Source organism: Saccopteryx leptura, chromosome 1 (assembly GCF_036850995.1).
Source record: "Saccopteryx leptura isolate mSacLep1 chromosome 1, mSacLep1_pri_phased_curated, whole genome shotgun sequence".
NCBI lineage: Eukaryota > Metazoa > Chordata > Mammalia > Chiroptera > Emballonuridae > Saccopteryx > Saccopteryx leptura.
In genome coordinates, this window is record NC_089503.1 from 248,298,607 (window position 1) to 248,311,590 (window position 12,984).

Sequence of the window (12,984 nt, forward strand, 5' to 3'; positions counted from 1 at the left end):
CGGGAGTCTGTCTGACTGTCTCTCCCCGTTTCCAGCTTCAGAAAAATGAAAAAAAAAAAAAAAAAAAAAAAAAGGAAAAAGAAAAATAGCCCTGGCCAAGTGCTCAGTGAATAAAGTGTCAAACAGGTTCGCCAGAGGTCTCATGTTGACCCCCAATCGGTGTACATATGAGAAGCAATCAACGAGCAAATAACTAACTGAAACGAGTTGATGCTTCTTTCTCTCTCTCTCTCTCCCCCTCATTCCCTCTCTTTCTCAAATCAATGAAAAAAAATATTTAATTATAAGGTAAAATTCCCAAAAAGTTAAAAAGAAACATGTAGATATGCTTTTATTAAAAAGCACATGTATGTTTGTATACAATCAAGTGTGACGATGCATGTAGATGAAGATGACTGAGGCAACCACGAATGCTGGTTAAAATACTGGAAGGTATAATTAGAGATCATTTTATTTTCACACATGTACTTTTTACATTTCCCAAAATATCTTAGAGTATTATTTTTATAACTTGAAATGAGAAAATTCAACATACAAAACCTCAACATCATCTGCCTGACCTGTGGTGGCGCAGTGGATAAAGCGCCAACTTGGAAACACTGAGGTTGCCGGTTCAAAACCCTGGCTTGCCTGGTCAAGGCACATATGGGAGTTGATGCTTCCTGCTCCTCCTCCTTCTCTCTCTCTCCCCCCCTAAAATGAATAAATAAATAAATAAAAATTTAAAAACAAAACAAAACAAAAAATCCTCAACATCTGACTAAAGAGTCAAACTATAATGTCTACACTTTATCTGATTCACCATTATTATCAGTAATCACTCAAAAAATGTGGTTTTCTTACATGTCAGAACTGTATTCCCTGTATTTTATTGTTTAATGCTCCCCACAAGCCTGACCAGGCGGTGGCGCAGTGGATAGAGCGTCGGACCGGGATGTGGAGGACCCAGGTTCGAGACCCCAAGGTCGCCAGCTTGAGTGTGGGCTCATCTGGTTTGAGCAAAAGCTCACCAGCTTGGATCCAAGGTCACTGGCTTGAGCAAGGGGTTACTCGGCCTGCTGAAGGCTCACGGTCAAGGCACATATGAGAAAGCAATCAATGAACAACTAAGGTGTCGCAATGAAAAACTGATGATTGATGCTTCTCATCTCTCTCTGTTCCTGTCTGTCTGTCCCTATCTATTCCTCTCTCTGACTCTGTCTCTGTAAAAAAAAACAAAAAACAAAGAAACAAAAAAACACTCCCCGCAACACTAGCAGGTTTGTTATCTGCATTTGGCAGGTAAGAATTTGGTTCCACTCCACAGCTGGGACTCAAAAACTCAGCTGTCTAATTTCCCATTATATTTAAACCCAGCATAAGCTGATATACATTGTTTAAAAATGTTTGGCAATTGCACTCAATTTCTAGGCCTCTAAATAGTAGCCTGCAGTGCCCACACAGGATGTAAACAGGAGAGATGCACACCCTAAAGCTTCACCAAAAGTGCCCTAAGTAAAGAGTGGAATGACAAGTGCTAGGCAGACAGGCTGCACCCCAGGCCCAAAAGCCTGGGCTCTGCTAACTAAAAGCTGAAACGGGCTGGAAGGCAAGAGGGCAGAAACCAGAAAATCAGATTTTAGTTTCCCACATAAAACCTAATTCAAAATTTTAATCTTTCAAAACACATCCACCTGTCTTCCACAATTTTACCTGTTTATATGAGTAAGGGGAGTAATCTCTTGTTCTGAGTTAAAGGAGGAAGTTTTTTCTAAGTTCAGCTACTTTTTACTTTGAAAAGGCAAGTTACTCACGAATTACCAAAATTAGCCCCACCTTGTGGCACTGATTCTGGAAAATGAATGGTTAATCCCTCCTGATCACTTTTATGTTATCTCGAGGACCCAATTTCAACCAGGGTACCAATAAGGATCTAGCACTTTATATCACTAACCATGAGCCCAGACACCTCCAAAGAATATGCTAACTCAACAACCGGCAGGTGCTATTTCTGCCCCCAGACTTCAGCCACCAATGCCTTCTCTGGGTGTTGGAGACCTCTCTGAAAAAGGAAGGGGGAAGGACCAGGGCTAGAGCTATACTGGTACAAACATTCTTTTCATACCAATGAAAGTGATTACCAGAACTTTCCAGACAAAATGCTAACTCCATATAGTTTTGATTTGACCTAAGTTTTAATCCAGACTTTCAGACAGGTGTTTAGAGCACCCAGCTAAGGCTCAGTTTGTCTAATGATGTAAAGAGCCCTGTTAGGAGTCAAGAATATTTGCATTAGTAAGCCTTGAATTTCACCAATTCTAAATGAGCATATACATTAAAAACTTTCATTAAAAATTCTTAAACTGCCTGACCAGGCGGTGGTGCAGTGGCTAGAGCATTGGACACGGAGGACCCAGGTTCAAGACCTCGAGGTCGCCAGCTTGAGTGCGGGCTCATCTGGTTTGAGCAAGGCTTACCAGCTTGAGCCCAAGGTCACTGGCTCGAGCAAGGGGTGACTCGTTATGCTGTAGCCCCCCGGGTCAATGCACATATGAGAAATCAATCAATGAACTAAGGAACTGCAACGAAGAATTGATGTTTCTCATCTCTCTCCCTTCCTGTCTGTCTGTCCCTCTCTCTGACTCTCTCTGCCAAAAAAAAAAAAAAATCTTAAACTAATTTGTTTCATAGCTTTCATAAACCAGACTTTCAGACCATAGATAACTTAATGGTGAAGCACAAAGAGATATTTGTATTTTTCCTGCTGTAGACTAGTCTACCAGTCTCTAATAGTTTGTATTCACTTAGTGTCTATAGCTTAAGTTTAGATCAATACAAGAGCAGAATAAAACACATTGACGTTTTAAAATTAAATGTAATGTAAATACCTTTATGGAACCTAACTAAAAATTTTTATCTTTCAAAACACTTATATTGTATAAGTTTATTATTTATTTTCTCTTTTCCTTCATATTGTACAAGTTTTAACAAGTTCAATGAATTACAGAAAAGCCCTTCTAGGAAAAGCTGTTAAAAAAGTAAACTAAGATTGCTAAAATGCTACAAATTAAATTTATTTTTTCTTTCTAAGCAAATATTCTCCACTGCCTGAATTATATTGTCCTTGTCACTGTAAAAATCTAATGAGGACAACACCCAATGAGGGTAGCAATGTTTCAAAATCTTATGAAATTAAATTCTTCCAAAAATAACTGGTATCTGACATAAAAAGGAACTGATATATGGCACAACATAAATAAACCTTAAAAACGTAATCCTCAGTGAAAGAAGGCAGTCATAGAAAGAAGACCACGTATTGTATGATTCTATTTATCCGAAAAGTCCAGAATAGGCCAATCTACAGAGACAGAGTTGATTCGATACTGACAAGGGCTGAGGGCTGGGGAAATAAGCAGTCACTGCTAATGGGCATGGGGGTTTCTTTTTGGGGTGATGAAAATATTCTAGACTTAAATACTGGTGATGACTGCAGGTGAATTTCACGATATTTGAATTATATCTCAATTTAAAAAAATCACACTGGTTAAACATAGGCTGGGTACAAATACTGCGATCTATTTTGGATCCTAGAGAAGCAGGGTTCTATTCAGTCTTGAGATGTTGATTTAAGTCCTATTTTTTGTTTATGAACCAGGAAGGAAGCCAAGCAGGTGCATTCAGTTGCTCAAACCAGTTGGGGCAGCTTTTAAAGTGTCTTACTCTAGTTCTTTTTTAATACCAATGGCAAGAGTTGAGATGATTTTAGTATATACTTTAATATTATTTGGCATCCTCCTCCAGCACCCTGACAGAGCTATTTGTTAGCTGGTGAAAAGCAAGCCTAATTATGAGATGGAGAACAATGACACACAAAGACATTCTCCTCCTGCCCTAGAGAACAGTAAAGAGCGCTAAAAAAACCAGTTCTCTAAGTAAGCTTTCAAAACACACACTCAGGCCTCAAGTAGCAATAACCACAGTGGATACCTTTAACACATCTCTTCGCCGTCCTCTTGTTTGTGGTGTCCAATGTGATACCAATTTCACCAGGATCCTGTCCTTCTTCCTTAACTGCCTGTCAGGAAGAGATGAATCTTACATTATCAAGAGCTGCAGGGCACACATTGTTCTTTGTAAGTAACAACTTACAGGCACACAAAGGCAAACCCTTCCTTGCAAAGAGCAAGCCTGGTTCTGCTATCTGGGTTGCAAGCCCAAAAGGCAAAGGATAAAACCAGCATAACATGGTTCTCTCTGGGCCCCATGCCCAAAAGACAAAGGGGTGTGAGAACTGGGTCTCCAGAATCAGGGTCAATGACCAGTTCTAAAACGGCCCCTAACCTTGAAACAGTTGCCCAACTTTCTAGTTTTAAGTTAACAATGTAGCAAATAATAACAAGAGGCTTGTATCTAGTCTGTATGGGCAAAGGGCTGAGTGGTGTTCCACAGCCATCTTTACCTCTGGGGGAAAGACCAAACAGACTGGGTGGAGGGAGGTACTGCTGTGCTTTCTACATGCCTGGCACAGGTCTAGGCACTCAACAGTGAACTCACAAGTTCCCTCCGCTTAAGGAGCTTGTTTTGGTTGGAGAGATGACAATCCCCTATTTTCAACTTTACGTTATGTGCTGTGAGGTGGAGCACAAACACAGAATGATGTGACGGAGAAAGAGGGACAGGCAGGTGGGGCTGCACTTTAGAGATGGTGACTGGGGAGGTGATATCTCAAACATATCCAATATGACAAGGAGTTAGCCAGAAGACCTAAGAAAAAAAGCAGTCAGGGACAGGGCATCTAAACGCAAAGTTCTTGGGGGCAGGTACAAGCACAGCTCCTTTTCCCGTAAGGTCGCAAAGGTCCTTCAGTCAACTGTTCTCTAGAGAGAGAAACTGAGGCTCAAAGAGGACTTGTCCAAGGTCACAAAGCCCAGTCTAAAACTCGAACCTTGGAAGAAGTCTACGGGCTACCTTATGGTTAAAAAAGTGGGCTGTCAGCGCACTTGAAGCAACTGGCTGATAAACAAGATACAGAGAGAGGCGGTGATGGGTCAAGGTCACACAACCCAGCCCCCTGGTCCCCGACACCTCGGGCTAGGGGTCGGCCAAGACGGAGGCGGGTCGCAGACGCCCGGATCCAAGAATCGCGATGACAGGTCCACGCAGGGGCATACTCCGATATCCTGAGCCACCCCCGGGTCCCGGGCCCTGATCCACCTTACCTTTTTGAGTCGCTCCATTAGGACACTCTTGTTGCCGCCTGTGTCCAGATTCCGCTTCTTCAGCTCCGCCCGCAGATCGATCACCCGCAATTCGCTGAGCCGCCGCGTCCCCGCCTCTGAGGTGACCGGACCGACAGCAGCCGTACCAGAACCTGAGTCGCCGGGCCCCCCAACAGTCTCCGCCATGCCGAGTTTCCAGTCTCCAGTACTTACTTCCTACAGCGCCAGCTGCTGTAGCGGCTCTGAGCACAAAATGGCGCCGCCTAAGAGGAAAACTCACTCACTTCCTCCCGCCCCGCTTTCCGGCTGAGCATGCGTTCTTAGCAGCAAGCGGGCTAGCGCGTCGACCAACCGCAAGTTCCCAGCAACAACGCGCAGGCGCCATATCTGCAGCACGCATGCGTACCAACCATCGCGGCGGGAGGCCGTAAGACGCAACGCGCCTGCGCACATGTCCCAGGGCTCTCACCATGCATTTGCAGATGCTCGAGAGTGGGTCCTCCGCTAGGTGCGCCTGCGCAGAAGCTAGGCGAGCGGGGAGACTGGAGCAATTCTCTGGCAGGCAGCGCCATTTTGTGCTAGTAGCTGAGAGGACACCGGCCCGGTTCTGCGTTAAGTGGGTGGCGGAACCAGGGTCCCTGGAATGGCGGAGACTCTCTCAGGCCTAGGCGATTCGGGTGCGACGGGCACAACGGCTCTGAGCTCCGCCTCGTCCGAGACCGGGACGCGGCGCCTCAGCGACCTGCGGGTGATCGACCTGCGGGCGGAGCTGAAGAAACGGAATCTGGACTCGAGCGGCAATAAGAGCGTTTTGATGGAGAGGCTCAGAAAGGTGAAGTTGGGGCCCTCGGGATTGGCAAGAGTTGGGTCGGGTGATACCTGCGACCGCGACTGAGTTCTTCTGGCCTCGGGGCCCGCGTTCGGCCCCGTTTGTGGCCTGCCTTCGGCCTGGCGCTCCGCGCTTCTCCTAGGCCCCAGAGGGAGCTGCGAGCCCAGCAGGGCCCGGGTTCAAATCCCAGCGCCGCAGTTGGGCGAGAAAAATAAAAATCTAAACGCGGAAAGGGAAAGCCGCCGCAGCCTCGCAACTCTAAACGGCGAGTTACATTGATTCTATTTTGCGTACCAGCCATTTCATTGAGGGCTTTCCTTTTATTGTCTCTTTCCAGCCTCTAAGAGTGGATGGGGAGCCCTGAAATCCTTACTTCCTAGGTGAGGCAAGGGACTCGGCCAAGGTCACACGTTCGGAGAGAGGAGCCAACGGGATTTGAACCCAAACTGGTTGATTCCCTGTGCCCCGCTAGCCGCGGGGGTCTTTTTTGGAAAGACAGATATTCGTTGTTCCATTAGGGTCAACAAACCTCGAGCAGACTAACTTATAAAGTAAGCGTGTCAAGAAAATATTTAAAGGAGGAAAAAAGCCAGTTTGGGGTTGACCATCACTGACTGGGGTGTAAGAGACGGGAGAGAAAGTGTAATTTACGTTGGTGACCAAGAACCTTGAAAGACCGACGGGGGGAGGATACAGAGGTGGCTTCAGGACTTTCCCAAGAGGCAGGCAGAGTGTGAGACAGGACTTAGGGTACTATCAGATTTCCGTGGCCTGATCTTTGGCATGGAAGACGTTTAATTTTTTCTGAGCTTGTTTCTTCTTATGTAAAAATACGGAAAAAAATAGTGCCTAATTTTAGGGTTAACTGAGATGGCCAGAAATGGGTTTGGCGTGTTGCCTGGCACATGTAAACACTGAGAATATGAACATGGTTACAATTAATTTTTTTGTGTGCCACTATGTATCATTTGCCAAATGGCTTCTAATCACTACCTCGAGGGGTACTGAAGGATAGGTATGAAAAACATGAGTTAAGTAAATGTTTATGTTCCTTAACGTTTTCCTTATTTCTGGTGGTTTTTCTATCTCTTTTTCTCTTAGCTCCTCTTGTCTTGGGACCTCTCAGCCTTGACACATATTTCCCATCCCCTGCAGATAATGTAGTGTATGGCTCATTGCACCCCAGCTCCCTAACAATTGCTGTTAAGTAGGGATTACAAAGGAGTCCCCTCCTCCGTCCCTGTGTTAGGTTCCAAATGCCCCCATAATAGGTGAAAATCCACAAAGTAGCGACCTTATATTTATTTTGTTTATATATATATATATATATATAATATATATATATATTTTTTTGTATTTTTCTGAATTTGGAAACGGGGAGGCAGTCAGACAGACTCCCGCATGCACCCGACCGGGATCCACCCGGCATGCCCACCAGGGGGCGATGCTCCTCTGCAACCAGAGCCATTCTAGCGCCTGAGGCAGAGGCCATGGAGCCATCCCCAGCGCCCGGGCCATCTATGCTCCAATGGAGCCTTGGCTTCGGGAGAAGAAGAGAGAGACAGAGAGGAAGGAGAGGGGGAGGGATGGAGAAGCAGATGGGCACTTCTGTGTGCCCTGGCCGGGAATCAAGCCTGGGACTCCTGCACACCAGGCTGACGCTCTACCACTGAGCCAACTGGCCAGGGCCTGTTTATATTTTAAGGTTTTGTAAACCCTCCCTACACTCTTCTATATGGGTACTCACCAGTGAACATACTGTATATCGCAAAATCCCACGATATAGCAAAAAAATCTGCCACACAAAATTAGATACATACAATTTTTAAATCAGCAACATAGTGAGACTGCGAAAAGTGAACCGCGATATGGCAAGGGACAACTGTATTTCCTATTTTTCAGATAAGGAGGCTGGAGCTTCATGAGTTGATATGCCCAGGCCAATTGGGACCTTTATAACTAGAGCTTGTATTTCTTTAACTACATATACTAATTTCCTCTATTAATTTACTGTGGATCCTAACTCACCCAAAACGTTTACCTGGACAAAACTCAAGGAGGTTGAAGGTTGGCACTTGGGGAGATACAGTCCATATTCTTAGCCACCGAGGTTTCCTGTCATCAGAACCAAATTGGACGTTTTATCTTTTTTCCCCTCAGACAGTCTGTAAGCCTGCAAAGCTGATAAGCTGACATTGAACCCTCTTGTCAGGCTGGTGGCTGAGACTGGTGTGTGACTTCAGGAATCTTTCATCACTGTCATCTGAGGGGACAAATCCACCCTGACTTCTCCCTCTTAATTTCTAGGGATGTGGGCACTGTATAAATACTGTCAGCTGATGTGCTCATCTCCTACCCTACCCAAGCAAGATTGGAATTACTAATCTTCTTTTTCTCTTCACTTCTGTCATCCAGTGTGTGTCCCTTTTTTGGTTTATTTTTCCTGGAAGGGCAAAAGAGGAAAAGGTGGAGAGAACACACAAAGTGTAATTTGGCCAAGGTTTGTAAGGATGACTCAGAGCCCTCAGTTTCCATAGGGATGACCCTGTAAACACTGTATCCCCAGAGATATCCTGAGGATGAAATGTATACACTTCCTGTCTGCAGCAGTTCTTCTGTTCTCTTAGTGGTCAGAATTGTCTGTTCCTAGCAAGAGGTAGGGAACTTTCTGGTTGTTTGTTCCCTGATTCCGGGCCAGAGCTCCCACTCCACCTCCTGGCTCTGCCTTCAGAGGGAAGGAAGAGATTTTCTTTGAGTCTGATACAGATTACGTGCATAGGTACAGGACCCCCAAGTCCCATTCTGAGTTCAGATAGCAAACTGGAAACTCCTGGGAGAATATGATACTGTTTACAAATAAAACGCAATATTTGAAGTGGGTTTAAATGAAAATTATGCTCAGAGGATAGTACAGTAAAAAGAGAAGGAGTTACTTGTAAAACCTAAATACGAAGCTCAGTACTTACATCATTGACATGTTCAGTACTGATTTGCTGAGCATGGATGGGGCTGCTGAAGTGAATGACAAGATCTTGGGGTGGAGGCTGGGTTTGCCAAGTGCTTCCTATAATTCTGTATCCCTTAAGGTGGATCCCCTAGTGGTTGAGAGCAAGACCTTGGGAATCAGTCATAGATGGGGAAATACATGTCATGTCTTGTTTCATGCCATACACAGTGGGAAATTAGTCTATGAGTGTTAGTATTCTATACAGGCATTGCTGAGTGCATGCATGGCATAGAGAGGGGGTTCTGAGAAGGTCAGATAGCACATTGCTGGTTGAAGTCTAGGAAATTGAAGAGTATGTTTTTCCCTTTTTGATTTCCATTGAGCCTGGATATAGGGTGAACCAGATTGTGGTGATAATATTAAAAATAAGCTGAAGGATCAGTGCTTGCTTTGTAGAGTTCTCACACAGCTCTTAAGGTAAGTACTTTTATATAGCCCCATGTTATCAAGTAGAAAACTCAAAGAGTGATCTGTTTAAGACTGCACAGCTTAGAACTGAAAGAGTCTAATTCCAGAGCCTTTGTTTCACCATGTAGACAGAGCAAGAGAAAGAATGAATGGTGGGGTTGGGTATGATGCATTTCCAGATCAGCAGCCCAAAGTGTCTGTGAAAGTCAAAACTCTGTGGGGTTTTATTGTTTGTTTGTTTGTTTGTTTTTTAAGATTTTATTGGCCCTTGCTGGTTGGCTCAGTGGTAGAGAGTCGGCCCAGCATGTGGGTGTTTCAGGTTTGATTCCTGGTCAGGGCACACAGGAGACATGACTATCTGCTTCTCTACCCTTCCTCTTTCCCTTGTATCTCTTTGTCTCTGTCTTCCCCTCCTGCAGCCATTGCTTGTTGGAGCAAGTTGGCCCCAGGCACTGAGGATGGCTCCATGGCCTCGCTTCAGTTGCTAAAATAGCTCAGTTGCTGAGCAGTGGCCCCAGATGGGCAGAGCATTGCTCTATAGGGGACTTGCTAGGTGGATCCCAGTTGGGATGCATGCAGAAGTATGTCTCTGCTTCCCCTGTTCTCACTTCAAAAAAATTTTTTTTATTTATTTATTGATTTTAAGATAGGAGGAGGTGGAGTTAGAAGTATCAATCCATAGTTGCTTCACTTTAGTTGTTTTTTGATTGCTTCTTGTATGTGTCTGGACGAGGCAAGCCCAGGGTTTCAAACTAGCAACCTCAGCATTCCAGGTCAAAGCTTTGTGCCATCACAGGGTAGGCTGTGATGACTTTTGTGGTGAACTTTTCTTTTGCCTTCCCTTTAGGCAATTGAAGATGAAGGGGGTAATCCTGACGAAATTGAAATTACCTCTGAAGGAAACAAGAAGACATCAAAGAGATCTAGCAAAGGTATCAAGGATTTTATGAGCACTGCTAATGTTAAGAGCTTTCTTCAAAACTACTTTCTATGCTTATATGCCTCATTTACTTGGTTGTGTTTGGGACCTGGAATGAAGCCTGACATTTTAAGACCATTCGAAAATATCTTGTTTCTGTGCTGTTTAGGAATTCAGAGGATAAAAGGGATTATTTACACTTCTTTTCCTCTGTAGGTTTCTCAGTAGCCTTTGCTTATCCAGATCCTTAACCTTTCTTAAGTAGAGAGTATTTAGGATGACTTGAGTCTTAACTTCCTTTTTAAATGCTTCTTGTCCAAGATATAGTTGTCATTTTTACAGACATTGCTGTCAGAACTGCCTGCTATATAAAAGCCATCTCCACATAGCATTAATGATCCTTATCATCTGATCCAAACCTCCCTTTCCCATTTCCTCTCCCAGTGCGTTCCTCTACTATATTCTGGGCTTCTGTCAAGTCACAGATATGTGGTTCACTCTCTTGGCCTTCTGCACTCTGGCCCACTCTTCTTCCCCATCTGTCTGCATTCACGTCCTAGTTTATCAAGAGACAACTTCCGATCTTACCAATAGCAACTTGTGTCTCCTTGGGTCCTCTGCCATGGTCTAGTTCCTTATCTCTCGTTTATGTCATTCTGCCTCATGTCATAACCAGATGGTTGAGGGTAGGAGCTGTATCTTGTTTTTCTTACACCTTGGTAATTACTCAGTAATTTAGTAACATTCAACTACTATTTTAAGAAAGAATCAACTAAAATTGGGCATTTGGACTGTTCTAAAAGGTCCTTAGAGTGATTGGAGGCTTTGTTGCTCAGGCTCTAAAACAAAATGGAAGTCATATTTCCAGACCGGTGTTGAAGAAAGACTTAGGTTGGGTACCAATGTCAGCCATACTGTGTAGTCTGACCTCTGGGAGAAGAGCAGTCCTAACCTCACCTTGGAATGAAGTCATTTATTTCTGTTGTCCATAATAAATTGTGCATTTTTGCCTCTGCCAAACAAAGAGGACTGGAAAATCAACAGAGAAAAAGACAGTTGTACTAGGGGGGAAGTGGAGCCTGTGGATCTTCTTTTTGCTTTCTTTTTCCTCTAAAAAATACTTGTACTGCCTGACCAGGCGATGGCGCAGTGGATAGAGCATTGGACTGGGATGCAGAGGATCCAGGTTCAAGACCCCGAGGTTGCCAGCTTGAGCACGGATTCATCTGGTTTGAGCAAGGGGTTACTCGGTCTGCTGAAGGCCCGCAGTCAAGGCACATATGAGAAAGCAATCAATGGACAACTAAAGTGCCACAACAAAAAATTTATGCTTCTCATCTCTCTCCCTTCCTGTCTGTCTGTCCCTATCTATCCTTCTCTGACTCTCTGTCTCTGTAAAATACATACATACATACGTACATACATATTTGTACTAAGGTTTTCAGAAATACAAACATATTAACTAAAATGTGGAGGTTCCTTCCCAGTCAGGAGGAATCCTATTTGAAGGTTGAGCATACTTTCCTAGACTTTTCTATGTGTACGCAGTCATTTAAAAATATATACATAAAGGCCCTGGCCGGTTGGCTCAGCGGTAGAGCGTCGGCCTGGTGTGCAGAAGTCCCGGGTTCGATTCCCAGCCAGGGCACACAGGAGAAGTGCCCATCTGCTTCTCCACCCCTCCTCCTCTCCTTCCTCTCTGTCTCTCTCTTCCCCTCCCGCAGCCGAGGCTCCATTGTAGCAAAGATGGCCCGGGCGCTGGGGATGGCTCCTTGGCCTCTGCCCCAGGCGCTAGAGTGGCTCTGGTCGCAATAGAGCTACACCCCGGAGGGGCAGAGCATCGCCCCCTGGTGGGCAGAGCGTCACCCCCTGGTGGGCGTGCTGGTTGGATCCCTGTTGGGCGCATGCGGGAGTCTGTGACTGTCTCTCCCCGTTTCTAGCTTCAGAAAAATACCAAAAAAAAAAAAAAATACATATATATATATATATATACACAAACTCATAAAGATGCGAACACACTTGCATGCATGTATTTTCCTTTGCTTTAAAAAAAATAGGTTTTAGCCTGACCTGTGGTGGCGCAGTGGATAAAGTGTCGACCTAGAAATGCTGAGGTCGCCGGTTCGAAACTCTGGGCTTGCCTGGTCAAGGCACATATGGGAGTTGATGCTTCCAGCTCCTCCCCGCCTTCTCTCTCTCTCTGTCTCTTCTCTTTCTCTCTCTGTCTCTGTCTCTCCCTATCCTCTCTAAAATGAATTAAAAAAAAAAAAAGGCACCTCTTACCTAAGAGTGTGCCTAAAAAAAAATAAAAAAATAAAATAAAATAAATAGGTTTTATATAAAAAAATTTTTTTTTTTTTTTCTGAAGTTGGAAACGGAGGCAATCAGACGCCCGCATGCGCCTGACCAGGATCCACTCGGCATGCCCACCAGGGGGCAATGCTCTCTGCCCATCTGGGGTGTTGCTCTGTTGCAACCAGAGCCATTCTAGTGCCTGAGGCAGAGGCCACAGAGCCATCCTCAGCACCCGGGCGAACTTTGCTCCAATGGAGCCTTGGCTGCGGGAGGGGAAGAGAGAGACAGAGAGGAAGGAGAGGGGGAGGGGTGGAGAAGCAGATGGGTG

At 44.9% G+C, this 12,984-nt stretch overlaps 2 protein-coding genes across 5 annotated transcripts in view; one reads left to right on the forward strand and one right to left on the reverse strand.

The window, feature by feature from the left end:
* SAFB2 (scaffold attachment factor B2) overlaps positions 1-5,494 on the reverse strand; it is a 40,427-nt gene extending 34,933 nt beyond the window's left edge. Inside the window, exons 1-2 of the mRNA XM_066344798.1 lie at positions 5,199-5,494; positions 3,967-4,054 (exon numbers count right to left, since the gene is read on the reverse strand). Coding sequence (XP_066200895.1) covers positions 3,967-4,054; positions 5,199-5,384 — 274 coding nt within the window. The 5' untranslated portion in view covers positions 5,385-5,494. The remainder of the gene's footprint in view (positions 1-3,966; positions 4,055-5,198) is intronic.
* Positions 5,495-5,700: 206 nt separating this feature from the next.
* Positions 5,701-12,984, forward strand: part of SAFB (scaffold attachment factor B) — a 49,209-nt gene continuing 41,925 nt past the window's right edge. For all 4 annotated transcript variants that reach the window (XM_066344817.1, XM_066344818.1, XM_066344819.1 and 1 more), the window contains exons 1-2: positions 5,701-6,030; positions 10,290-10,374. In XM_066344817.1, coding sequence (XP_066200914.1) covers positions 5,842-6,030; positions 10,290-10,374 — 274 coding nt within the window. In that variant the 5' untranslated portion in view covers positions 5,701-5,841. The remainder of the gene's footprint in view (positions 6,031-10,289; positions 10,375-12,984) is intronic.